Source organism: Cervus elaphus, chromosome 7, assembly GCF_910594005.1.
Source record: "Cervus elaphus chromosome 7, mCerEla1.1, whole genome shotgun sequence".
Taxonomy (NCBI): Eukaryota; Metazoa; Chordata; class Mammalia; order Artiodactyla; family Cervidae; genus Cervus; species Cervus elaphus.
This window is the reverse complement of record NC_057821.1, coordinates 34,782,181-34,809,829: the sequence shown is the minus strand read 5'-3', so window position 1 is coordinate 34,809,829 and position 27,649 is coordinate 34,782,181. Positions and strand designations below refer to the sequence as shown.

General features: G+C 39.0%; 1 protein-coding gene and 1 non-coding gene across 2 annotated transcripts; one reads left to right on the top strand and one right to left on the bottom strand.

Moving 5' to 3' along the window:
- Nucleotides 1-12,127: 12,127 nt before the first annotated feature.
- On the top strand, nt 12,128-27,440 carry LOC122697818 (placental prolactin-related protein 1-like). The gene is made up of 5 exons (XM_043908816.1): nt 12,128-12,182; nt 23,349-23,521; nt 24,482-24,589; nt 26,441-26,620; nt 27,249-27,440. Exons 1-5 carry the CDS (start codon nt 12,128-12,130, stop codon nt 27,438-27,440), a joined length of 708 nt encoding a protein of 235 aa, XP_043764751.1.
- Nucleotides 21,238-21,346, bottom strand: LOC122697879. Its single transcript, XR_006342211.1, has one exon. It is a non-coding gene; the product is annotated as a U6 spliceosomal RNA (small nuclear RNA).
- Nucleotides 27,441-27,649: the final 209 nt, after the last annotated feature.

Sequence of the window (27,649 nt, the reverse complement as noted above, 5' to 3'; positions counted from 1 at the left end):
TGTTCACACGTGGTTAAGAAACTACAGTAAACATTTCCGAAAAACTCATGGTTGTCAGTGTTATTGTGCTAAGAATCACTGTGGAAATTCAGCCAGAGACCCATTAGGATATATTTCTGGGTCAAAGGCCAAAGTTCTTGGAATGGTCATGTCTTCTTTTCTGCAATCTGCATTTTACCCAGGCCCCAGGGGTGACTCTAATAATAAAAATACAGCTTCCCCACTCCCTGTGAAAACCACTGACCATGGCTTTTTCCATAATATTGCAGAAAAGCATGGATATGTGCGCCTACATACCCAGAAATGCTGCTGAAGCCTGACTTAGAGAATTTTAAGCATTACTTTACTAGAGTGTGAGATGAGTGCAATTGTGTGGTAGTTTGAGCATTCTTTGGCATTGCCCTTCTTTGGGCCTGGAATCAAAACTGACCTTTTCTAGTCCTGTGGCCACTGCTGACTTTTCCAAATTTGCTGGCATATTTAGTGCAGCACTTTCACAGAGTCATCTTTCAGGATTTGAAATAGCTCAACTGGAATTCCATCACCTCCACTAGCTTTGTTCATAGTGATGCTTCCTAAGGCTCACTTGGCTTCACATTCAGGCCTCCTCAGACAGCCATTTTGCTTTTTTCCGTTACTTTTTCTTCGTGATGGTCTTTATCCCTGTCTCCTGTACAATGTCACGTACCTTCATCCATAGTTCATGAGGCTCTCTGTCTATCAGATCTGGTCCCTTAAATCTATTTCTCCCTTCCACTGTATTGTCACAAGGGATTTGATTTAGGTCATACCTCAATGGTCTAGTGATTTTCCCTACTTTCTTCAATTTAAGTCTAAATTTGTCAATAAGGAGTTCATGATCTGAGTCACAGTCAGCTCCGGGGCTTGTTTTTGCTGACTGTATAGAGCTTTTCCATCCTTGGCCTCAAAGAACATAATCAATCTGATTTCGGTCTCAACCATCTGGTGATGTCCATGTGTAGAGTCTTCCCTTGTGTTGTTGGAAGAGGGTGTTTGCTATGACCAGTGTGTTCTCTTGGCAGAACTCTATTATCCTTTGCCCTGCTCCATTCTGTACTCCAAGGCCAAATTTGCCTGTTACTCCAGGTGTCTCTTGACTTCCTACTTTTGCATTCCAGTCACCTATAATGAAAAGGACATCTTTTGTAGGTTAGGCACTCAACTCCCTTTACTTTTCTACTGACTACAAAAGAGTAGGCAAGAAAACAGCCCATGTCATCCTGATTTCTTACACCACTCAGTCACTGAGCAATACAAGAAGTAGCCCTTTTAGGGGTTGCAATTTCATTCTGCAAAGTGTTGGGAAGTTCCCCTTGGTCTATAAACTGAGTCCAAGGGGATTGCTGCTGCTGCTGCTAAGTCACTTCAGTTGTGTCCAACTCTGTGCATCCCTATAGATGGTAGCCCACCAGGCTCTGCTGTCCCTGGGATTCTCCAGGCAAGAACACTGGAGTGGGCTGCCATTTCCTTCTCCAATACATGAAAGTGAATAGTGAAAGTGAAGTCGCTCAGTCCTGTCCGACTCTTTGCGACCCCATGGACTGAAGCCCACCAGGCTCCTCTGCCCGTGGGATTTTCCAGGCAAGAGTACTGGAGTGAGTTGCCATTGCCTTCTCTGCTAAGGGGATTAACTAAAAGTAAATTCAAAAGAACCTGATCAAAATCTCTGAAGCACTTTCGGAGTTTAAGTAGAAATGAAACTCAGGTCTGGTAACAAAGATTCAGTCACAGATGAGTCAGAACCAGAACCAGTTTAAACAAATATCTGTGTATCATATCTGCTCAATCAGGAGTCTCCCGGTTTTCAAAACAAATGACTCTGTCATATCATGTAAGATCCACCATTCAGTTTTCATCTCAGTCTACATATGAATTTTGACATGTTAGCACTGTGTTGGAAAGAGGATGCAAATAAGTAGATGTATCAGAGGTTGAGAAGCAAAATAAGAGCTACTATTGTGGAAGGAAAACTATCTCCTTGCCTAACTGCTGACATAATGTCTAACGGGTTAAGGCAAAGGTAAGGAACAGATCAGACCTCAAGATTCAATCTCTGAGTCTCATGTTTTGAGCTGTACATTCTGAACATAGACTTCCACAATATTATAGTTCACCATCATCATTTCAGGAAAGAATATCGGGAAAGAAAGAGTTGTCAGGAGATTTCATTTTCATCACAATATGGTTAATATTTAGTTTCTGGCAAATCAGATAATGTATGCAAGGTACCTATGTCAAGTAAGTACTGATATAATATGCTAAAACGTTTGCATGCATAGGTGCACACAGAAGACTTTTTCTAATGTTATCATAAAGCATGTTGAACATGCAAAGAAAAAAATAAAGAGCCATATGCCTAAAATGTTGTGTAATCTAAAGATACAATTACACTGTACCTAGGAGAATGGCAGACATCCATAAGATGTGTACTCAACAAATACTATAAAAAAAACAGAAACAAATCCTATGAACACAACTGATTTCCTGGGAAGAAAGGTATCTAAGGGGCTAATCCACATTATCTCTGTTTCTCATTTTAAATTCATCCCTAAAATGCTATTCTTTCAATAAAGTGTAACTAATCTGTATTCAAAAAGAGTGAGGTAGATAAAAATGTGTCACCCTTGTAAACTAAGTGTACAAGATTATCACAGGTACAGGCAATTAATAAGCAGATTGCCCTACACCCAGAGTCCTTGGGGACCTGTCACTAGCAGTAAAGGGACAGTTGAGAGTTCATCTCAGTTACAAACAGAATTAGGCAGAGAAAACTTATACACCCTGTTCTCATGTTCTCCATTTTCATTTGAAATTGAGAATACACTTGAGATACTTTGAAGTGATATTATTGACTTGCATAACATTTTCTTTTTGTTCTCCAATGTGAATGTGCATTTTTCAAATAGCAAGCCTTTGATCTGAGTTGCTCCACCAGAACACTCTATAGAGACTGGAAACCATTTCTATATAAGGGTTTGCTATGCTGAGAGGAAGACTGCTCTAGCTTGGAAGAGGTTAGAAATATCCCATCTTAAACCTTCTTTCAGTCCTCCTCAGCCTAAACTCATTACTGAGAGGGGTAATGTGTTTAAATCTATTTCTCTAAAAGTCTCTTTTTCTCAAAAGTCACCAACTGCTCAAACAAAACCCAAATTACGCAGTTATTCCATAAGGAAGCTATGCTAAGTGGAAACTCAGAGGTCACCAACTGGACTCCTAAATGCAGCAAGGGACAAACAGAAAAAATGCCTTTAAAAAGTAACAGATACATTCTTCAAATCCTACTGATTTTTACAAGTTGTCCAATAAGTTTAAATGACTAGCCTCTTAGGTATCAATGTAGAAACTAAATTGAACTATTAAAGAACGAGGAGGGAGTGGTAGCAGTAGTGGTGTGGTCAGTCCAAACTTTGAACTCTCAAAGCAACCAGCCTGCAAACTATGAAGCGCCAAATGGTTTTATAAACCTGAAGGTCCATGAATCTTCCCCTAAATTTTCCAAAAAAAAAAAAAAAAAGGTTGTTTTCTTTGTGGGATTGGGGAAAATTTTTGCCATTGGGTATCTGAGCCCCCCAAATCCTAATAGATTTTTAAGTTTTCCTGCTCCACATGCAGGAGACAAGCAGGACAAAGGCCAAGAGAACAAACTCAGAGCACAGCGTCATCTGGCGGCTGTCTTGCTGGGGAGAGAAGGCTGAGCTTCTATTTCTCAACCTTGACTGTCTCACTGTAGTCATCACAACTTAATGAAGTTCTAAGATTTTAAGCATTTATGGACTGAGTTTACAGATTCCACCTTCAATTGTAAAAGTAATATATATTTCTGATTTTCAATTACAACTCTAAATCTCCAGTTTTTAAATCATATTCAGCAGTGGCCAGAAAGAGGAAATGATGGGGGAAAGACTTCCCTGATTTTGTTATTTATCACTAATTTGTGCCTGATTCTTTTTGCAACACCATGGACGGTCACCAACCAGGCTCCTCTGTCCGTGGGGTTTCCCTGGCATGAACACTGGAGTCGCTGCCGTTTCCTGGTCTGGGGGATCTTCACTGCTCAGGAAACCGACCCGGGTCTCCTGTTGGCAGCTGGGTTCTTTACTGCTGAGCCAGCAGTGTACCTTTAATTTGTAACGGAGTCAACTTTATCCCTACAACTTTTAGTGTGTGTGTTTGAGCTACCCATTTCCCACATCCTACACAGTAGAACATGTGAGAAGAGGACAGAAAATTGGAGGGAGAGAGGGGCAGACCAAAGTGCAATTGGTATCCACAATGCAAATCGTCTCATTTCATTTGTCAAGGTCTGTGTACACACCTGTGTGAGGAGCATCTGTGTGCCAACTTTGTCAGGATGGGATTCAATCAGGTAAGAGTGTGCAAAAAATATGAGGCTTTGATTTTGCTTCAAAAATTAGTGAATCAGAAAAGGGCAACTGTTCTTGGCAGCCACATCTATCTTACATAGTTTGGCCAATGAAATATGTAAGCATCCCATTATTTCCTGTTCTTACATCCATTTCCTGCTCTATTCAACCCTTCATTACACATCACCTTAACTTCCTTTCCAGATTTCTTTCTTCCCTAAGTGCATGAAGCCCTTGTCTCCTTGTTTATCACCATGAGACTAAGACCAGCATGGATATAAATATTGGTTTGTAAATTATGAAGCTTTGAAACAGTCTCAATCATGATTATTTATTCATATGCCCCAATATACAAAAGATAGAGTGCAAAGGAAGACATGAGAAATGCTGAATGCTTAAGATGGCTTACCTTTAGAATATTATGTTCAAGATCATGTAATAATCACATCAAAGTGTATTAGGAATTGTTAGACTAGAGAGGTTTCAAATTCCATAGAAAAAGGAAAACAAAACATGGAATGACTTCAAGCTTCAAGGCATATATAATAAGAAATTTCATCAATCTGGGCTATTGAGTCCTGGGGTGGATGGATCATTAAAGGAGACTGTGGACTGACTTCCCAGGAATTGTATAAGGAGCAGAATGGTCACCATCTGATGTGGATCCCACTCTGTAACCAAAAGGGCTGAGAGAAATCAGGTCACCCCGATCCTATTTTCTAGTTCCAAAATCTGATGAAAGCATTAAGTTTTAAAGACTGTTATGCAAAGTTCCTATAACTTTAACACAAACACTCAGATTTAAAAATGGAAAACTTCCTACAGAATGGAAAAGTAGTGAAAATTCCAGCTGTTATGGTAACAAATAATAAAAATTTTATTTTCAAATGCAACACATCGACATTTTAACAGAAGCCAGTTCAGATGAGACTTCTGTTTATAAGACACCCCCAGAAGTTCAAAAATCTGAGGTGGTGATAGGAAAACAAGAGCAAGTTTCTCAGTTTTTGCGTGTAGCCCCACAAAGGCTGTATCATCTGAAGTGTCCAGAAAAAAATATATTTCAGCCACATATAAAATGTCAAACATTTCAGCGACTGGTCCTCATAAACAGTGTCACATAACTTCCACACCAAAGTTAATGACATCCTTGTTAGAAGATCCTTCAGCTACTGTTTATGTTTATCTATATGAATATATTGAGGTCTATGTATTTATATTTATTTGAATACTTTTATTTTAAGAAAATGAAGGAGGAATGTTAAAAATCTTATTCTTTGAAGATTTTGTGTGTGATTCTCACTTGTTTCATTCACATATTACTCTGAAGATAAGAGAATTAGGACAGCAAGATAAGGCTAAATTTTTTATCTTCAGTCACTGGCAAATGGGAACATGACTTTCTTTTGCAGGCCAGTCATTTATTATGTGGGGAGTGTCTGTGTGTGTGTGTGTGTGTGATGGGCATATGTATACAAGCATAAGACAGCCACTGCTGCTCAAGCAGCCTGAAAAATTTCATATACCACCAATCTAGTCCTGACAAGAGGAGTCCAGCCTGGAAAACAAATCCTCTACCACAGTGCTACCGCAGCTTTTAGGATCTCCTTTAAAACATAAATGATACAGGGGGAGGCTTTCATTTCACACAAGAAGCATCAGGTGATAAGGGACTTTGTCACCTCTGGGGACTAAGCACCCACTTATAACATTTGTATGGAAGCTGACTTTTTAAATTTGCCCTCAAAGATAAGGATCCTACCAAAGCACTAGAAAGAGGAGAAGCAGGGTCCAGTTAAATGTGAGGCCAGAGACTGAGGGGTTATTCATCCACTGATAACTACTTAATTATTAATCCTTTTCCTTAAGTGATATTTAAGTATCGAAAAAGTCTCCATTTTGCCTTTCTCAGTAGATAGTACAAAGTTCTTCGTTTTCCTTTCTAGACACCAACATATATAAATCAAATGTCATGAATAGTGACTAACAAGCAGAGTATTGTTTGAGACAGAATTGGCAAATAAAACTGTAAGATATTTAAAGTATAGATTATAAGAATTTGACAGATGTATACATTATTTTTTGAATTTACTTTTAACTGGAGTATAATTTCTTTACAGTGTGTTGGTTTCTGCTTTACAACTATGTGAATCAGCCATAAGTGTACATATACCCCCTCCCTCTTGAGTCCCACACTCGCACCCCATCCCACTTCTCCAGGTGGTCACACCGCTCGGGGTGAGCTTCCTGTGTCATACAGACACTGCCCACCAGCTATCTGTTAATATTTTACAGATGGTAATGTACTGTGTTTCAATGTTACTCTCAATTCAACTTGCCCTCTCCTTCCCGCATTGTATCCACAAACATGTTCTCTGTCTGTGTCTCTCTTTCTGCCCTGAAAACAGGTTAATCAGTGCCATTTTTCTAGATTCCATATATACTCATTAATATACAACATTTGGTTTTCTCTTTCTGACTTATTTCACTCTCCATAACAGGCTGTAGGTTCATCCACCTCAGCTCGTGACCCAAATACAGTTCTCTTTAAGGTAAATTAAAATTCCCTTGTATAGATGCACCACAACTTCTTTATCCATTCCTCTCTCAGTGCACATCTAGATTGCTTCCATGTCCTGCCTATTGTAAACACTTTTGCAATGAATTTTGGGGTACACGTGTCTGTTTGAATTATGGTTTTCTCAGGGTATATGCCCAATAGTAGAATTTCTAGGACATATGGTAGTTTTCTTAGGACTTCACTCATGACTCAGCAGCTAAAGAATCTGCCTGCAACGAGGGAGACACAGACGATGGTTCAATCATTAAGTCGGGAAGCTTTGCTGGAGGAGGAAATGGCAACCCACTCCAGTATACTTGCCATTTCCACCTACCCCTCTGCCATAGTTCTGACCCTCATTTACATATGTATTAGAAAAGATTTTCCCTTTCTATTAACTTAAGTAACATACCTATCATCTGACATGTTTACTTTTTACTTTTTGAAGAGAACACAGGCAAGTTCCACTCTCTTAGACAGCATCAATTATACTACACAAATTTATCAGATATAGCCATCATGCTATACATTAGATCCTCAGACCTTATAATTTTAATATGTTAAAATGTATAACTTTTTACAAACCCGTCCCTATTTCCCCCACCCTCCAAGCCTTGGCAATCACTTTCCTATTCTGTTTCTGAGTTCCATTTTTTTTTTTATTCTTTACAATTGACATCATACACTATCTGTCTTTCTCTAACTTATTTCACTTAGAATAAGGCCCTCCAATTTCATCCATGCTGCCAAATATGGAAGAATTTCTTTCTTCCTTAATCGCCAAACAAAATTCACATATATATATCACATCACATTGTTTTAATCTCTTCACCTGCTGACAGATACTTAGATTGTTCCTGTAATAGTTTGTTTCTAGGCTAATGTGAATATTGATGCAATGAATATGAGAGTACAGATTTCTCTTTGAGATAATTATTTCGTTTCCTTTAAATATATATTCAGAAATGAATATATATTCAGAAGTGGAATTAATGGCCACATATCATTCTTTTGAAATTTCGTGAGAAACTTCCAGAAGGTATTCCATGGAAGTTGCACCAATATTCATTCCTACCAACAATGCTTTAAGACCCCCATTTTCTACACATCCTCAATCACACTTATTTCTTACTTTTTGGTGAAAGCCATTTAAACAGGAATGATCTGGTATATGTTGTACTTTTGATTTGCACTTCCCTGATAGTGATGTTGAGCATCTTGTCATATAATTCTTGGGCATTCTGTATGTCTTATTGCAGGAGGGGGGCAGGGATGTCTACTCTGTAAAAATTAGCATGCATTTTGTATACTATATTTGAATATATAAAACTCAGTTACCTATCCATACACAAAAACAAATTACAGAAATACAAATAATCCCATTTATAATTGCATCAAAAAAATACATAGAAATAACTTTAAGCAAGGTGTTGAAAAATCTGTGTAGGAAAACATACAAGAGACACATGAAAGAAATGTTTATAAGACACAAAAGGAAACATATTTCATATTTATTGACTGGAAGAATTAATATTGTTAATACATCCATACTACCCAAAACTATCTACATAGTCACTGCAGTCTCTTTCAAAATTCCAAGGCACTTTTCACAAAACAGAAACAAAAATTCTACAACTTCTATAATAATGTTGTTGTTGTTATTCAGTTGCCAGGTCATGTCTGACTCTTTAAGACTCCAGGGACTGCAGTATGCCAGACTTCCCTGTCCCTTACCATCTCTTAGAATTTGCCCAAGTTGATGCCCCTTGAATTGGTGATGCCAGCCAACCATCTCATCCTCTGTCAACCTCTTTTTCTTCTGCATTCAATATTTCCCAGTATCAGGGTCTTTTCCAGTGAGTCAGCTATTCACATTAGGTGGCCAAATTATTGGAGCTTCAGCTTCAGCATCAGTCCTTCCGAAGAGTATTCAGGGCTGATTTCCTTTAAGGTTGACTGGTTTGATCTCCGTGCTATCCAAGGGACTCTCAAGAGTCTTCTACAGAACCACAGTGCATAAACATAAGTTCTTCGGTACTCTTCCTTCATTATTGTCTGTCCAGCTCTTACATGCATACATGACTACTGGAAAGAGTATAGCCTTGACTATACAGACTTCTGTCGGCAAAGTGATGTTTTTGCTTTTAACACACTATCTAGGTTTCTCATAGCTTTCCTGGCAAGAAGGAATCGTCTTCTAATTTCATGGCTGCAGTCACAATCCAAGGTGATTTTAGAGGCCAAGAAGAGGAAATCTGTCACTGCTTCCATCTTTTCCCCTTCAATTTGCCATGGAAGTGATGGGACCAGATGCCACGATCTTAGCTTTTTTGATATCGAGTTTTAAGCCGGCTTTTTCACTCTCCTCTTTCATCCCATCAAAAGGCTCTTTAGTTCCTCTTCCCTTTCTGCTATTAGAGTGGTATCATTCACATATCTAGGGTTGTTGATATTTCTCCCAGCAATCTTGATTCCAGCCTTTAGGACTCATCTCGTCCAGCATTTCGCATATGCTCTGCATATAAGCTAAATCAGCAGGGTGACAATATACCGCGTTGACGGACTCCTTCACCAATTTAGAGCCAGTTTATTGTTCCTTGTCTGCTTCTAACTGTTGCTTCTTGAACTGCATACAGGTTTCTCAGAAGACAGGTAAGATTGGTCTGGTATTCCCATCTCCTTAAGAGTTTTTCACTTTGTTGTGATCCACACACTTTGGTGAGGTCAATGAAGCAGATGCTTTTCTGGAATTCCCTTGCTTTTTCTATGTTCCAGCAAATGTTGGCAATTTGATCTCTGGGTCCTCTGCCTTTGCTAAACCGAGCTTGAACTTCTGGAATTTCTATATTCACATAATGCTGAAGCCTAGCCTGGAGGAATTGAGCATAACCTTACTAGGATGGCAGATGAGTACAACTGTTCAGTGGCTTGAACATTCTTTAGTACTGCCCTTCTTGGGAACTGGGATGAGGATTGACCTCTTCCTGTCCTTGGTCCCTACTGGCTTTTCCAAATTTTCTGACATATTGAGCGGAGCACTTTACTAGCATCATCTTTTAGGATTTTAAATAGCTTTGCTGGCATTCTATCACCTCCACTAGCTTTATGGGCAGCAGTGCTTCTTAAGACCCACTTGACTTCACATTCCAGAACATCTGGCTCTGAGTGAGAAAATACACCAGTGTGATTATCTGGGTCATTAAGATTTTTTTTTTTTTTGTATAGTTCTTCTGTGTACCTTTTCCATCTCTTCTTGGTCTATTCTGCTGTATTAAATCACAAAATACCAAAGAGTCAAAGTGATCTTGGGAAAGAAAAACAACGTTCGAGACTAGGGTTGCTGATTTCAAATTGTATTAGAAAGCTATAGTAATCAAAACAGAATGATTTGCTTCTGGCACGAAAGCAGACACAACAGAGCAGAACAGAGAAGCAAGAAAGAACCGCACACCCATACACTGTCGGTTAGCTTATGAGAAAGGAGCCAAGACTATCAAGTGGGAAAAGGAGAAGCTTTTCAAATATTGCACTGGGAAAACTGGATAATGCTATGAAAAAATGAAACTGTGCCCTTGTCTTTTACCATACACAAAAATCAACCTAACAGGGATTAAAAAGATGAACATAAGACTTGAAGCGATTAAACCCCTAGAAGAAAACATTGAGGCAATCTTATTGCCTTCTGTCTTTTAAATGAGCTTTTGGGTTTCACACCAAAATCCAAGGCAACAAGGCAACAACTGCAAAAACAAACAAGTGACACCACATCAAACTCCAAACAAAGGAACATCAACAAAATCAAATGGTAATTTACAGATTGACAGAAGGTATTTCCAAATCATATATTTCAGTTTAGTTCAGTTCAGTCGCTCAGTCGTGTCCGACTATTTGCTACCCCATGAATCGCAGCATGCCAGGCCTACCTGTCCATCACCAGCTCTCAGAGTTTACTCAAACTCATGTCCATCGAGTCGGTGATGCCATCCAGCCATCTCATCCTCTGTGGCCCCCTTCTCCTCCTGCCCCCATGTATTTGATAAGAGCGTAATATCCAAAAATACATGAGACATACAACTCAAGGGCAAAAAACACCAAATAATCCAAAATTTTAATGGAGCTTAAGAAAATAAAGAGTTTCAATAAATCTGAAGATTAGACTGTAGATGAGAGACACAGCAAGGTTTTCCTTCTAGAACAACAAAAGTTTGTGCCTTCTTGGTATTACTTTATTCATCTCCACTCATTTGTTTGACAATTACAGTTCAAAGTGTACATTCTTCAGTCAATAGAAATTACCCCACACTGAGCTATAATATGTACTAAGAACAGCCACACTGGGAAAAAAAACAAACAAACTAATATTTGCATACCTACTATGAGGCATATAAAAAGGAATGTAATTTCCAGAGTTTACCACTCCATTGTTTTCTATATTTCATTTCATATTTGAGCCACTAAGTAAGGAAAATGTGTTAAGAGACCCCAATAGTATATAGATAGAAAATCAGTTTCAAATGGGAGCATTAATGGATTATAATTTGGAGGTACTTTATTACTAGTGTTGTAACTGTAGTCCTATTGATTCTCTACTGCATCAGGGTAATACTTCATTATAAATATTAATACCAACATAGGGACACACACCACTAAAGTGACAGTGAATAGAGAAAGACATAGAATATAGTAGGCAAGAAGTGAAAGTATGGGAAGTCAGCAATGGTAGTAATGTAAGGGGCAGTATTGCCTTGAGAGGAAGGAAGGTTCTCAAAGTTTCTTGAAACACCAAGAACGAGCCAGATGTGAGGAATTAGCTTAATTTGAAACCCAGAAACTCTGCCAGAAGACATTAATTTCATAAAAATACTGCAATTCTAAAACCCACAATTTAGACAGAGAATAGGGTAGGGTAGGGCATATAGACATTCAAAACTCTCCATTGCTTAGTGCATCAGGCACTCAAGGAACACCCTCACTGAAGTCTTTCTCTATAGCTCAACCTACAGGTACCAGCATGGAGAAAGAGATAGCTCTACTCCACAGGCAGTTGAACCCTACTTTTATGGCCTCGTGGCTTTCCTTAAGAAGCATTCAATGCAGCAGATTTCCTCCATCCCATCCCATCTGGCTGACTCCCCTTGGTCAACAGGAGTCCTCACCCTGGGATCATTCCGCAGTCCCAATGGCTCCAGCTCCCAGCTTCCGTGGACACCAGTGGACTTACAACCCTGTCCGAGGTATGAAAGGCAGCAGCATGGCTTGTCTATGTGGTTCTCACTCCGTTCAGACGGTCACAGGTTTGTTAGTTCATTCCCCAACAGCTTCAAATGACTCCCCCCATTCCAGTGGACGGCCATGGAAGTGGTGATCTCACCCCTGCGCATCAGCTCCCTCACCCCCAGGCGCAGGCTTGTCTCACTTGCTCTCCTGCTTCTTTCCCCTTCCTCCTTGTCCCTTCTTTCATTTGTCCTACCGAGTTCTATGTGGCTCCTGATATTCCTTCTCATTGTCCAGTCGGTTGATACCATCCAGCCATCACATCCTCTGTCGTCCCATTCTCCTCCTGACCCCAATCCCTCAAAGCATCAGGGTCTTTTTCAATGAGTCAACTCTTTTCATGAGGTGGCCAAAGTACTGGAGTTTCAGCTTTAGCATCAGTTCCCCAATGAACACCCAGGACTGATCTCCTTTAGGATGGACTGGTTGGATCTCCTTGCAGTCCAAGGGACTCTCAAGAGACTTGCCAACACCACAGTTCAAACGCATCAATTTTTTGGCACTCAGCTTTCTTTACCATCCAACTCTCACATTCATATGTGACCACTGAAAAACCATAGCCTTGACAGGACAGACCTTTGTTGGCAAAGCAATGTCTTTGCTTTTTAATATGCTATGTAGGTTGGTCATAACTTTCGTTCCAAGGAGTAAGTGTCTTTTAATTTCATGGCTGTAATCAGCATCTGCAGTGATTTTGGAGCCCCAAAATGAAGTCTGACACTGTTTCCCCATCTATTTCCCATGAAGTGATGGGATCAGATTCCATGATCTTAGTTTTCTGAATGTTGAGCTTTAACCCAACTTTTTCACTCTCTTCTTTCATTTTCATCAAGAAGGTTTTTAGTTGCTCTTCAATTTCTGCCATAAAGGTGGTGTCATCTGCATATTTGAGGTTGCTGATATTTCTCCCAGTAATCTTGATTCCAGATTGTGCTTCTTCCAGCCCAGCATTTCTCATGATATACTCTGCATATAAGTTAAATAAGCAGGGTGACAATAGACAGCCTTGATGTACTCCTTTTCCTATTTGGAACCAGTCTGTTGTTCCATGTCCAATTCTAACTGTTGCTTCCTGACCTGCATACAGATTTCTCAGGAGGCAAGTCAGGTGATCTGGTATGCCCATCTCTTTCAGAATTTTCCACAGTTTAATGTGATCCACACAGTGAAAGGCTTTGACATAGTCAATAAAGCAGAAATAGATGTTTTTCTGGAACTCACTTGCTTTTTGGATGTTCCAGCAGATGTTGGCAATTTGATCGCTGGTTCCTCTGCCTTTTCTAAAACTAGCTTGAACATCTAGAAGTTCACGATTCACGTATTGCTGAAGCCTGGCTTTCAGAATTTTGAGCATTACTTTACTAGCATGTGAGATGAGTGCATTTGTTGGTAGTTCGCGCATTCTTTGGGATTGCCTTTCTTTGGGAATTTGAATGAAAACTGACATTTTCAAGTCCTGTGGCCACTCCTGATTTTTCTAAATGTGCTGGCATATTGAGTGCAGCAATTTCATAGCACCATCTTTCAGGATTTGAAATAGCTCAACTGAATTCCATTACCTCCTCTAGCTTTGTTCCTAGTGATGCCTTCTAAAGCCCACTTGACTTCACATTCCAGGATGTCTGAATCTAGGTGAGTGACCACACCACATGATTTTCTGGGTCATGAAGATCTTTTTTGTACAGTTCTTCTGTGTATTCTTGCCAACTCTTCTTTGTATCTTCTGCTTCTTTTAAGTCCATAACATTTCTGTCCTTTATCAAACCCATCTTTGCATGAAATATTCCCTTGGTATCTCTCATTTTCTTGAAGTGATCGCTAGTCTTTCCCATTCTGTTTTCCTCTATTTCTTTGCATTGATCGCAGAGGAAGGCTTTCTTATCTCTCCTTGCTATTCTTTGGAACTCTTCATTCAAATGGGAATATCTTTCCTTTTCTCCTTTGCTTTGTGCTTCTCTTCTTCACAGCTATTTGTAAGGCCTCTTCAAAGAACCATTTTACCTTTTTGCATTCCTTTTCCATGGGGATGGTCTTGATCCCTGTCTCTTTTACAATGTCATGAACCTCCGTCCATAGTTCATCAGCACTCTATCAGATCTAGTTTCTTAAATCTATTACTCACTTCTACTGTATAGTCATAAGGGATTTGATTTAGGTCATACCTGAATGGTCTAGTGATTTTCCCTACTTTTGTCAGTTTAAGTCTGAATTTGACAATAAGGAGTTCATGATCTGAGTCACAGTCAGCTCCTGGTCTTGTTTTTGCTGACTGTGTAGAGCTTCTCCATCTTTGGCTGCAAAGAACATAATCAATCTGATTTCGGTCTCAACCATCTGGTGATGTCCATGTGTAGAGTCTTCTCTTGTGTTGTTGGAAGAGGGTATTTGCTATGACCAGTGTGTTCTCTTGGCAAAACTCTATTAGCCTCTGGCCTGCTTCATTCTGTACTCAAGGCCAAATTTGCCTGTTACTCCAGGTATTTTTTTACTTCCTACTTTTGTATTACAGTCCCCTAGAATAAAAAGGACATCTTTTTTGGGTGTTAGTCTTAAAAGGTCTTGTAGGTCTTCATAGAACTGTTCAACTTCAGCTTCTTCAGTGTTATTGGTTGGGGCATAGGCTTGGATTACCATGATATTGAATGGTTTGCCTTGGAAACGAACAGAGATCATTCTGTCATTTAAGAGATTGCCTCCAAGTACTGCATTTTGAACTCTTTTGTTGACCAAGATGGCTACTGCATTTCTTCTAAGGGATTCCTGCCCACAGTCGTAGATATAATGGTCATCTAAGTTAATTTCACCCATTCCAGTCCATTTTAGTTCCCTGAATCCTAGAATCACCTTTGCCATCTCCTGTTTGACCACTTCCAATTTGCCTTGATTCGTGGACCTAACATTCCAAGTTCCTATGCAATATTGCCCTTTACAGCATCAGACCTTGCTTCTATCACCAGTCCCATCCACAACTGGGTGTTTTTTTTGCTTTGGCTCCATCCCTTCATTCTTTCTGGAGTTTTTTCTCCACTGATCTCCAGTAGCATATTAGGCACCTTCTGACCTGTGGAGTTCCTCTTTCAGCATCCTATCATTTTGCCTTTTCATACCGTTCATGTGGTTCTCAAGGCAAGAATACTGAAGAGGATTGCCATTCCCTTTTCCAGTCAACCACATTCTTTCAGACCTCTTCACCATGACCCTTCTGTCTTGGGTGGCCCCACACGGCATGGCTTAGTTTCATGAGTTAGATAAGACTGTGGTCCGTGTGATCAGATTGGCTAGATTTCTGTGATTATGGTTTCAGTGTGCCTGCCCTTTGATGCCCTCTCGCAACACCTACCATCTTACTTGGGTTTCTCTTACCTTGGACATGGGATATCTCTTTATAGCTGCTCCAGAAAAGTGCAGCCACTGCTCCTTACCTTGGACCAGGGGTATCTCCTCATGGCCGCCCCTTCTGACCTTGAACCTGGGTTACTTCCTCTCAGCCCAGCTGCCACTCCTTGGCCGTGGGGTTGCTCCTCTCGGCTGCAGCCCAAGACCTCGGGCGTGAGGTAGCTCCTCTCAGCCGCTGTCCCTGGCCTTGGAAGTGGGATAGTTCCCCTTGGCCTCTGCCTCTGACCTTGGACCTGGGGTAGCTCCTCTGGGCCACTCCTATGCCATTTCAGCCTGGTGCTCTCGGTCACCACCCCTGACCTTGGGCGAGGGGTTGCTCCTCACGGCCACCCTACTGCATGGTCCACTGTGCAAAATCCAGAGTCCGGGTTGGGATATTCTAGGGACTGGGGCAGCATTGGTTTCTAGAGGTTTGCTCGTCATGCTTCCTTCTGCATCCTCTTCTGATGACAGAGCCTGTCGTTGATGGGCTCTAAATTAGAACCTCAGAATGCATTAAGTTTTTATACATGAGAATATGTAACCTTTAAAAATCTCTCCTATTTGTCCTACCCTCCATTCTTTGGCAATCATTTTTCTACTCTGAGTTCCATCCTGTTTTTTTGTTTTGTTTTGTTTTGTTTTGTTTCTGAGATTCCTTATAATTAAGATCACATGGTATTTTTCTTTCTCTGATTTAGTTCACTTAGCGTAATATCCTCCAGTTCATCCAAGTTGCCACACATGGAAGGACTTCTTTCTTTTTCTAATGGCTAAATAATATTTACCTATATATGTCACATTGCATTGTTTTAATCCATTCACCTGTTGAAAGATACTCAGTTTGTTCCTATACCAAGGCTATTGTGAATAATGCTGCAATGAACTTGGGAATACAGATCTCTCTTTGAGACAATGATTTCATTTCCTTTGACTGTATATCCAGAAGTGGGATAATGGATCACATAACAGTTCTCTTTTAAATTTCTTGAGGAGCCACCACAATATTTTTCCATGGCAGTTGTACTAATATATATCCCTATCAACAGTGCATCAGTTCAGTTCAGTTCAGTCACTCAGTCGTGTCTGACTCTTTGTGACCCCATAAATTGCAGCACGCTAGGCCTCCTTGTCCATCACAAACTCCCAGAGTTTACTGAAACTCATGCCCATCGAGTCGGTGATGCCATCCAGCCATCTCATCCTCTGTCGTCCCCTTCTCCTCCTGACCCCAATTCCTCCCAGCATCGGGGTCTTTTCCATTGAGTCAACCAATCACATGAGGTGGCCAAAGTACTGGAGTTTCAGGTTCAGCATCAGTCCTTCCAATGAACACTCAGGGCTAATCTCCTTTAGGATGGACTGGTTGGATCTCCTTGCAGTCCAAGGGAGTCTCAAGAGTCTTCTCCAACACCACAGTTCAAAAGCATCAATTCTTTGGTGCTCAGCTTTCTTCACAGTCCAACTCTCACATCCATACATGACCACTGAAAAAGCATAACCTTGACCACATGGACCTTTGTTGGCAAAGTAGTGTCTCTGCTTTTTAATAGGCTATCTAGGTTGGTCATGACTTTCCTTCCAAGGAATAAACGTCTTTTAACTTCATGGCTGCAATCACCATCTGCAATGATTTTGGAGCCCCAAAAAATAAAGTCTGACACTGTTTCCACTATCTACCCATCTATTTCCCATGAGGTGATGGGGCCAGGTGCCATGATCTTAGTTTTCTGAATGTTAAGTTTAAGCCAACTTTTTCACTCTCCTCTTTCACTTTCATCAAGAGGCTTTTTAGTTCCTCTTCACTTTCTGCCATAAGGGTCCCTTTTTCTCTACATCCTCAATAACATTTGTCATTTCTTACTTTTTTGGTACTAGCGATTCAAACAGGTATGAGGTGATATCTCTTGTGCTTTTGATCTGCATTTCCTTTGATTATTAGTGATGCTGAGCATCTTGTCATATACCTCTTGATCTTCTATATGTCTTACATGTCAGAAAATATCTATTCTTTAAAGATGTAGCATACATTATGTTTACTATATTCTGATATACGAAAGTCAGTTGCCTACCTGTATATCAACAATGAACTCTCAGAAAGTGGAATAAAGAAAACAATCCCATTTAATTTTGCATCACAAAAAGATAAAACACTTAGAAATAAACTTAAGCAAGGTGTTGAAAGATTTTATATAAAACCTTTAAGACACTGATAAGAGAAATTTAAAAAGCATTAAAAATATGTAAAGTTAGGTGGTCATTTCATTGTGTTTCTTGAGGTAGGATTTGTATTACTTTAAACTTCCCTCTTAGAACTGCTTATGTTGAATCGTATAGGTTTTAGATCATCATGTTTTCATTGTTCTTTCTTTCTAAGACTGTTTCAATTTCCTTTATTTCTTCAGTAACATGTTCATTATTTAGAAATGTTTTGTTTAATCTACATGTGTTTTTGGTCTTTAAATTTTTTTTTTATTCCTATCGTCATTATCTAGTCTTACAGTGTTGTGCTCAGAGAAAATCCTTGATAAAATTTCAATTTCCTTAAATTTACTGAGGTTTGATTTGTGACCCAAGATGAGAAAAATGTTTCATGTTCACCTGAGAAGAAAGTGTATTCTGTATTTAGATGGAATGTGCTGAAGATATCTATTAGGTCTGTTTGCTCTAATAGTTCCCTTTAGGTTTATGTTTCCTTATTTTTTTCTGTTTTGATGATCTACCCATTGGTAGAGGTGGGGTGTTAACATGCCCTACTATTATTGTGTTATTGTCAATTTCCCATTTTATGTCAGTTAGCGTTCACCTTGTATATGGAAGTGCTCCTATGTTGGGTACATAAATATTTAAAATTGTTTTGTCTTTTTCTTGGACTGATCCCTTGATCATTTTGCAGTGTCCTTCTTTATCCCTTGTAATAGATTTTATTTTAAGGTCTATTTTTTCTGATATGAAAATTGCCAATCTGGTTTTCTTTGGATTTCCATTTGCATGGAATATCTTTTTCCATCCTCTCACTTTCATTCTGTATGAGTCTCTAGGACTGAAGTGGGCCTCTGGTAGACAGCATATATATAGGTCTTGTTTTTGTATCCATTCAGCCACTTTGTGTCTTTTGGTAAGAATGGGAGAAGATAATAGCAAATAAAACAACTGATAAAGGACTGCATTCTGGAATACAAGTAGCTCAAACAAGTCAGTCATCAAAAGCAAAGGCAAGAGCTGAAAAAATAAATAGTGAGACCACATCAAACTCAAAATCTTCTGCATAGTAAAAGAAGTCATCAATAAAATATAGTGGCAACCTATGGAATAAAAAAAAATAATTGCAAATCACATATTTCATAAGGGCTTCATATCCAGGTATATATAAGAGACTCATGCAACTCAATAGTAGAAGAAATCAAACAACCCAAATATTAAATGGGCAAGGAAAAATAAGTTTTTTGAAAAATCTGAAGATTAGACTGTAGATGACAGACACTGTTAGTTATTCCTTCCAAAATAGAAGCCTGTGTCTTCCTGACATTGCTTTCTTTATTTCCAGTCTCCTGTTTGGTGATTGCACTTCACAGTATGCATCCTTTACTCAATAGCAATCACCCTACAATGAGTTATATGACTAAGAATAGCCCCACTAACTATAAAAAACTAATAATTACATACTTAACCTTGAGGCATCAAAAATCCAAGGTGATTTTCAGAATTTTCCACTCCATTGTTTTCTACATTCTTTTTCAAATTGAAACAAGTAGTAAGGGCAAAGAGTAGGGGACCTCAATAATACATGGATAGTGTCATTTAAAACTGGGAGCATTCCTGGATTATAATTGGGGGGAATGTATTATTACTAATACTATTGTAATTTTATTCCCTTTAATTCTCTATTATACTATGTTGACATTTATTTGAAATAATAATACAGCCACTATGGAGAACAGGGTGGAGATTCCTTAAAACACTGGAAATAGAACTGCCATACGACTGAGCAATCCCACTGCTGGGCATACACACTGAGGAAACCAGAATAGAAAGAGACACGTCTACCACAATGTTCATCACAGCACTGTTTATAATAGCCAGCACATGGAAGCAACATAGATGCCCATCAGCAGATGAATGTATGAGAAAGCTGAGGTACATATACACAGTGGAATATTACTCAGCCATGAAAAAGAATACATTTGAATCAGTTCTAGTGAGGTGGATGAAATGGAACCTATTATACAGAGTGAAGTAAGCCAGAAAGGAAAACATCAATACAGTATACTAATGTATATATATGGACTTTAGAAAGATGTTAAGGATAACCCTATATGTGAAACAGAAAAAGACATGAAGATGTATGGAACAGTCTTTTGGATTCTGTGGGAGAGGGCGAGGGTGGGCTGACTTAGGAGAATGGCACTGAAACATGTATATTATCACATGTGAAAAAAACGCTAGTCCAGGTTCGATGCATGATCCAGGGTGCTCGGGGCTGGTGCACTGGGATGACCCAGAAGGATGAGATGGGGAGGAGGTGGGAGGGGGGTCAGGAAGGGGAACACATCTACACCCATGGCGGATTCCTGTCAATGTATGGAAAACCACCAGAATATTGTAAAGTAATTAGCCTCCAATTAAAATTAACAAAATGAAATAAACTAGTAATACCAGCATAGAAACACTTAGTACTCGAGTTACAGTAGATTGAGAAAGACAAAGCTTATGAGGCAGTGAAATCACAGAAAATTAGCAATGGTATCAAAAGAAGGGGCAGTATTGCCTAGAAAGAAAGCAGAGTCCTCTAATTTTTTTGGAGACAACACAAACAAGCCAGGTGGGAGCCAACCAGCTTAAGCTGTATACCAGAAACTTCACCAGAAGGAAAATGAAGTTCATAAAAGTATGCTGATGCTAAACACCAAAATCCAGACACTAAGCAAATACGGTAGGGTATACGTAGATACTGAAAACTACTCAGAAATGTAGACATGGAAGCAAATACACTAATGAGCATCAGAAAAATCAAAGCACAAAAGGGTTTGAAAAGTAAATCGTAAAAGACACTTGGTAGTCTGATCAAAAGAATAAGAGAATCAAATTAGACAACCAAAGTAGAAAGACTTGTGCACATGATAGAATCAGAGAATGCTCAGGAGAAAAAGTTTCGGACCTAGTGGACCAGCGCACAGAAGCCTCCAGCATCAGAAACAAAAACCCTGAACAGAGCTCATGACTGTGGGCTTCTGGGAACGGCCTCAGTTTCAAAGTTTGGGCGCTATACTGCCTAAAAGTGAACGCAGACAAGGATTATAGCTTGCTATGACACTGAGTCACAGGCAATAGTGTTTGTTAGTTTACTTTTCTCATCCAACTACAAAGTTAATGAATCACTAATCAATGATAACTGACACAATCAGTTTCCAGTCAGATCCTCTTTAGGCATACAGTGTACATCTGAACCTGTTATAAGATCCCCAAAAACATTTTTATACTTAAATTTATTGATGTTTAATTGAAGGGTAATTGCTTTACAATACTGTACTGCTTTCGGCCAAACATCAACATGGATCAGCCATAGTTTTACCTATGTCCCCTCACTCTTGAACCTCCTTCCCACCTTCCTTCCCATCCAACCCGTCGAAGTTGTTACAGAAAAATATGGAAGGCTTCACAAATTGGCCTGTCATCCTTGGGCAGGGGTCATGCTAATCTCCTCAGTATTATTCCAGTTTTTTAATATATGTGCTACCAAAGCAAACACACAAATTACTCTTTGACAGAAAAAAAAAATCATATACTTAGTCATCTACCAATAAATGATCAATTACCTTAGGAATTAGGATATTCTGCTATATTTACTGTCTCTTATAAATTCGAATTTTATAAGCTCCAAAGTTCCATGAAGGAATTAAGCATATAATTATGCATAACACATATATACATGCACAGAAAAATATGCACACAAATATGTCTATATTATATAAGCTCTTATTCTCCTAGCCTGTCATAATAAGCCCTTTAGTTGATAAGAGAGATAGTCCCAAATTTCTCCAATTTATATGTCTCCTTTTTGAGAACCACTTCTTTGATTTTCATCACCTAATTTTAAATAACCATTTTATTCTTAGATACCATGCCCATTTAAACTAAGAGCAGAAAAAAATCTAGTAAATGCTGATATCTTATCCTTAATTAAATTATCACTCTTGTGGTAAATTGGAAAAAGAATCATGTTCAGATCTCATTCAGGAGGACAAAATCTATTTTATCTGTTCTCTTGTCCAAACTGAATTCTTGCTTACTTCAGTCTTAAATTCTGCTTACGTACAAAGGACAGATAGGAAAAGTAATATTAAAATCATGCTTGCAAGAGTCTATGATTTTATGCTTCTGTTGGCCAAAGGTAGGGTTAGGAATAATTTCTGAAATATTGCAATACATCATGGAAACATGAAGATCTGGTTCTACTATCAAAGAGGAGATTCTTGACGATGATTCAAAAACTCAGCCCCATGGCTGTCAGGATGTGCTCCCAACCAGACACATGGATTTTCTCCCAACCAGACACATGGATTTTCTCCCTAAAACATCAAAGTCAGGAAAGGCCAGACCGTGTCTGCAGAGCCAGTGATGGGATCCTGGGGGCTGAGAGGTAATATTCTTGTATTACCATTTGGAGATTTATTTGCTATTTTCTCGAAGAAACAAATGTAACGAGAATACTAAGGATACATAAAAGTAGAAGAGTTGTCAAGGTGCCTAGATGCAAGGAGAACCAGGCCCCCACACTGATAATGTCAAAGATTTTAACAGTGAGTGTTTTATAGACAGAGCAGAAAAAGTGGATAAAACCAATGTTCTAGGGTCACTGCTGCTTTGCAGTCAAAGACAAAATATTTTTCTCTGCAAGCAGAGTCATCTCAGCTCCTGATGTGGTCCTGGTTACACACATGCAGACCGAGAGCCCACAGGCATGTGTGATGTGACATCAGGAAGTGAACAGATGACTGCTTGGTGCCCAGTCACCTCCATCTGCTAATAATGGGACCTGGGGAAAATTACTTGCCCTCTCCAAGGCATTGCATCTTCATTAACATAACTTGATGATCATAGTGAAGATGAAGGCTATCTCACAATGTTACTGTGAAACACAAAATTTAAGATGTTTTAAGGCTTTTGGGAAAGTATCAAAGACATGCATGGGGTTACAAAGGTGAGTTAGCAGATCCAAGGTACAGTATCCTTTTTGTCATAGTATTCTCTTTGTACTCAATAGTAGGGATCAGTCAGTCACATGTTTACTCTTATTTCAGTGTGACGGCGAACCAGACAGATCAACTGTACACTTCTTGTCATTTCAGTGTCTAAAATTCAAGGATTAGTGATGTAGAGTGAAAAAATTACAAACTCGTAGAGGGCCTCGCTGCTCAGAGTCTGCAGAGTCCCAAAATTAAACTGTTTTGAAAGAATGGCCTAAACACTCTGGCTCAGAATTAAGTTCAAAATATTTGCAGAGCAGAGAAGTACTTCTGGGAGCAATACAAAAATGCAAGGAGTGACCTACTTCTCCGACCATCTATCTGTGCAAATATCGTCATCCATCTATATTTACACAGAAGGCGCTCCTTCTTCACCATCCCAGCTACTAGAGCACCAACTCCTGCTAAAAGACACAGGGAAAGAGAAGGCTTCCCTCCATAGGATGGATTTGATAACCTCAGGTGACTAGATCATCAGAATGGCTCATGTTTTTATTTTAGCAGGGTCCTGCCTGCTCCTGCTGCTGGTCATGTCAAATTTGCTCCTGTGCCAAGGCAACATATGCCCTTCCTGCGGTCCTGACACCCCCCTGAGATCCCTTACAGACCTGTTTATCAATGCTGCCTGGCTGTCCCACTACTTCCATAACCTTTCTGCAATAATGTTCAAAGAGTTTGTAAGTACTGTGGTGGTGGTGGTTTAGTTGCTAAATCATGTCTGTCACTTGCGACCCCATGGACTGTGGCCCGCCAGGCTCTCGAAAGGAAACTTCACATAAGTGACTGGCCTATACTATCCTTTAAACAAGAAGGCTGCAATAACATACTCTCTAGGTCAAGGAAGTCATCAGTTCATAAGATGGTGAAATCAAAAAAAGGATCAGTTTTGTGAAATCTCAAAGATTCCTTAGAAGTGCAATAATTTTTTCAATCTCCTTTCATTCATTTTCTTTTTTTAAAATGTCTAAAATAAATAAATTTGTATTTGTCAGCCAAGAATGCCGTAAGAGAATACAATAGACTCAGTGGAATAAACACCAGAAATTTATTACCTTACAGCTCTGGGGGCTAGAAGTCCCAGATCAGGGCACCAGCAAGGTGAGGTTCTGGTAAGAATTCTTTCCTCCCAGGATGGCTTCTCCATGTGTCCTCACACAGGGTGGGGGGTGGGGAAGACAGACAGAGGAAAGGACACACAGACACAGAGACAGAAGAGAAAATTCTCTGGTGTTTCGCTTCATGAAGACACTAAACCTATGGGATGAGTGTTCCACCCTAAGAGCTCATTTAACATTAATATCTCCTGCATTAGCAGGAATTTTCTTTATCACTGCCGTCCCTGGGAAGCACCAACTATTGGTACATATGCACTATATTTGGTTAAATAGTAAAAAAAAAAAAAAAAAAAAAAGGATAATAATAAACAGAGAAGGGAAAAGGTTAAACTTAGAAGAGTTAGATATAAAATCATTTTTATAGAGACAATGTATAGAAAAAGTAGGAAAAGAATGAATTTCAAATTTTGTGATGCTCCCTTGTTAAAAAAATTACATGTCTATCAAACATATAAATGTTCTTGTAATGGGTTCATCTACTGAATGCCCAACAATCCTAACGAACTGCCTGATCACTTTTAGGATGAAAAATATGCCCAGGGCAAACAGTACCATATCAATGCCACCAACAGCTGCCACACCAATCCCCTCCATGCACCTGAAGAAAGAGAAAATGCCCAACAGTTGAACGTGAGTCTTTCACCTAGGTTTTTCACCAGATCAATGAGACAATACGTAGGTTACCAGGCTTCAGACTATTAGAGGTCATGGTACCTGTACATGCAGAAAAAGGTGGAGGAACCGTAAGCCACTGAAGAGAAATTATATTATGCAGTTGATGAAGCATAAGTGAAATCAAGGGATAACTAAAGATCTGTAGTAGCAAAAACAAGAACAGATCTATAAATTGTACATGCAGACAACTTTAGTTCAACCCAAGCATTCGACACAGGATTGCAACTATTATTCTGTATGAAAATAGGAAATGGCTGAGTAATATTCCATATTAGCCTCCAACTAATAAAAATAAATGAAAAAAAAAAGAAAACAGGAAATGAATGGGAACTTCCATGTGTAAAATATGATTGCAAAATTCAAGAATATGTAAGAAACACACCCCAGGATTGAGTACTCCCTGTTACTAGTGACGCCTACTTGGGAGTCCTATTCTGCACCACTCGAGCCAGCACGTCTGCATTTCTAGATTCTCCTGATTCTGCTTCTACTTCTCTGATACATCCCTCATTCATCATTCTCAATCATTCCTCTGTCACCTTTTATTCTTAATTTGTAAGTCTCCCCCAAATGGCCTATAAAACATTGCTTTGCTTTTCATGGCCGCAACAATTGCCTCTGTTCTGAGGACAAAACTGTTTACATATCAAGCCTTAATCATTTATGGCAGCTCTAAATGTTGACCATTATAATCTCTCCTTTCTGATTTCCTGCATTATCCCTCGTCCTCTATTTTTTAAAATATTTTCACATGCATCACCCCTTAAAATTCTATCCTCTCTCTCTACAACCTTCTTAGTGATATCAGCATTCTTTTGCTCTGTTAAGCTCATTAATAATGAGGATGATCAAGTAAAGGAAAAAGGTCAAAGAGGAAGAAGACGAGGGATTTTTTTCAATAGCCTTGAATTTAAAGTTTATTGAGAGTTACTACGTGGCCATACATTTTACTAAGCACTTTATGTGCTTAGTACTATTCCTAGCACATTACTATATTTAATCCCATTCAGTTCTATGTTCTTTACCACTAAAACAGTTCATGGATGTAAAGAAATCAAGTATGTTAAGTAGAGATATTCAGCCCCCAGGATTTTCATGCTCAATTCTACTAGTAGTAGTGAACCAGGGGGAAAACCCTCCATTGTGAATCCCACTGATGCTGTTACTAAGGACAACACTGTGCCATTTTCTGTCCGGACACATGTCAACAAGACAGACTCCTGATACCAGCATGGGGCCTGGTGTTGGGATCAACTGAGGAAAGAAAGCCTGTTTAGGAATGTCATGTCTTCTTCATTGTCTCTTTGTTGTAATATCATAAAACAAATTACCAATCGAAAATCAATATGAATGACTCACCTGATTCTTTAATATGAAAGAATCACTGGGTGACAATGATGTGGACACAGGTAGAATGCCTTTTTCTTGGGTCAGGTACGGCAGGCACATACTGACTTGTCATAAAATACTTAGATTTCTCTCACACAAATGTACAAACATAAAAGAACTCACTGAGTGGTGGTAGAATTTCAGAGGAAAAAAGAAAATCCTTCATGTTATAAATTAGAATGCATGAGAAGAATTAGTTTCTAAAATAACCTAGATTTTTAATAATTCAGTAAAGTGTGAACTAATAGCTTACATTTATACTTTTGCAACTTTTACTGCTTTCAAAAATCTCTGCATACACATAGGTACAACTAAAATTTTTTTTTTTTAGGTCAGCTGCTCTGAGCAGAGATAACATGTTACCAAAACCACTGAATTATGATTATTTTAATGAGACCATTTCTTATGGTTGCTTAGAATGAAGACCTTAGTAAGCTGATACTCTTCTTACTGTACACCTGGAATAAACCTCTGCATCATCTTACCAACGAGCTGCAGAGTTTGAAAGAAGTCTCACAGACGATCCTAACAAGAGCCCCAGAGAGTGAGCAACTGTCAGACAAACTTCAAGCATTCATAGAGAGTCAATTCAAACAGGTGAGCATCCTGCAGAGGGCTTTCTTGCTTTGATCATGAATGATAGAGGTGATCTCTGTGATGCATAAGGAGTTTTGAAATATCTCAGTTTGTAAGAAAAAGATTCATGACTTCTACATGCTAGACTTCTACTACATAATCAGGAGCTTAGTCATTCATAGTGATATATTCTACTGTAAAGGAATCAGAATTTCACTGCAATTTGTGATATGTGAAGCCTTCCCTGTATTGCACCCAATTCCACCAAAAGCTTGCCTCTTCCTGGGCACAGATGGTTGAAATATTTTCAAGATTAGGAGTATTAGAGTACAGAATTTTCAAGATCAGCACTTTCTTCAAAGTATCCCAGGACATCTGCTATTGAAGTTCCAATTGTCTTCTTTCTCTGTTCTACTCAAATCAAAGGATGAGAGTGGGAAGGAAGAAAAGAGAAAGTTAAAACTAAACTAGAGTTATGATTTTACATTTTAGATTCCTAATTATTTTCTCATAGGCTGGCTCCAAAATCCATATCTAGAGTGTTTTATATTTGTATGTGTTCCCCATATCTTAATTTGATAATTGGAAGCAAAAAAGATAAGCAAATACTAATAAAACTCATAAAAGCCATTATCTTTTGGGTATTCAGGTTATTGTTCCAGTCTTGCAGAAGATGTTCGACACTCGAATTACCTGGTCAGGACTCTCATCCCTGACATCCAGCGATGAAGATAGGCGTCATTCTGAATTTTATAACCTGTTCCACTGCCTGCGCAGGGATTCACGTGAAGTTGACATTTACATCAAGATCCTGGCGTGCCGAATGCGCAAAACGTGCTAAATCCACATCCAACCCATCCAGATCTGAGATGGTCATAATGATCTATCTCATAGCAAGTTTCTGTGAAATTTATAGCTTTTTAATGCATGCTCTGAGAAATGGATCTTCTCTAAAAATAAACACAGACTCTTTAGAGATGTCAAAATCTAAAAGGGCAATATGTTAACATTTCTTATATTCATTTAATAGAAAATCAAATGAAAATACAC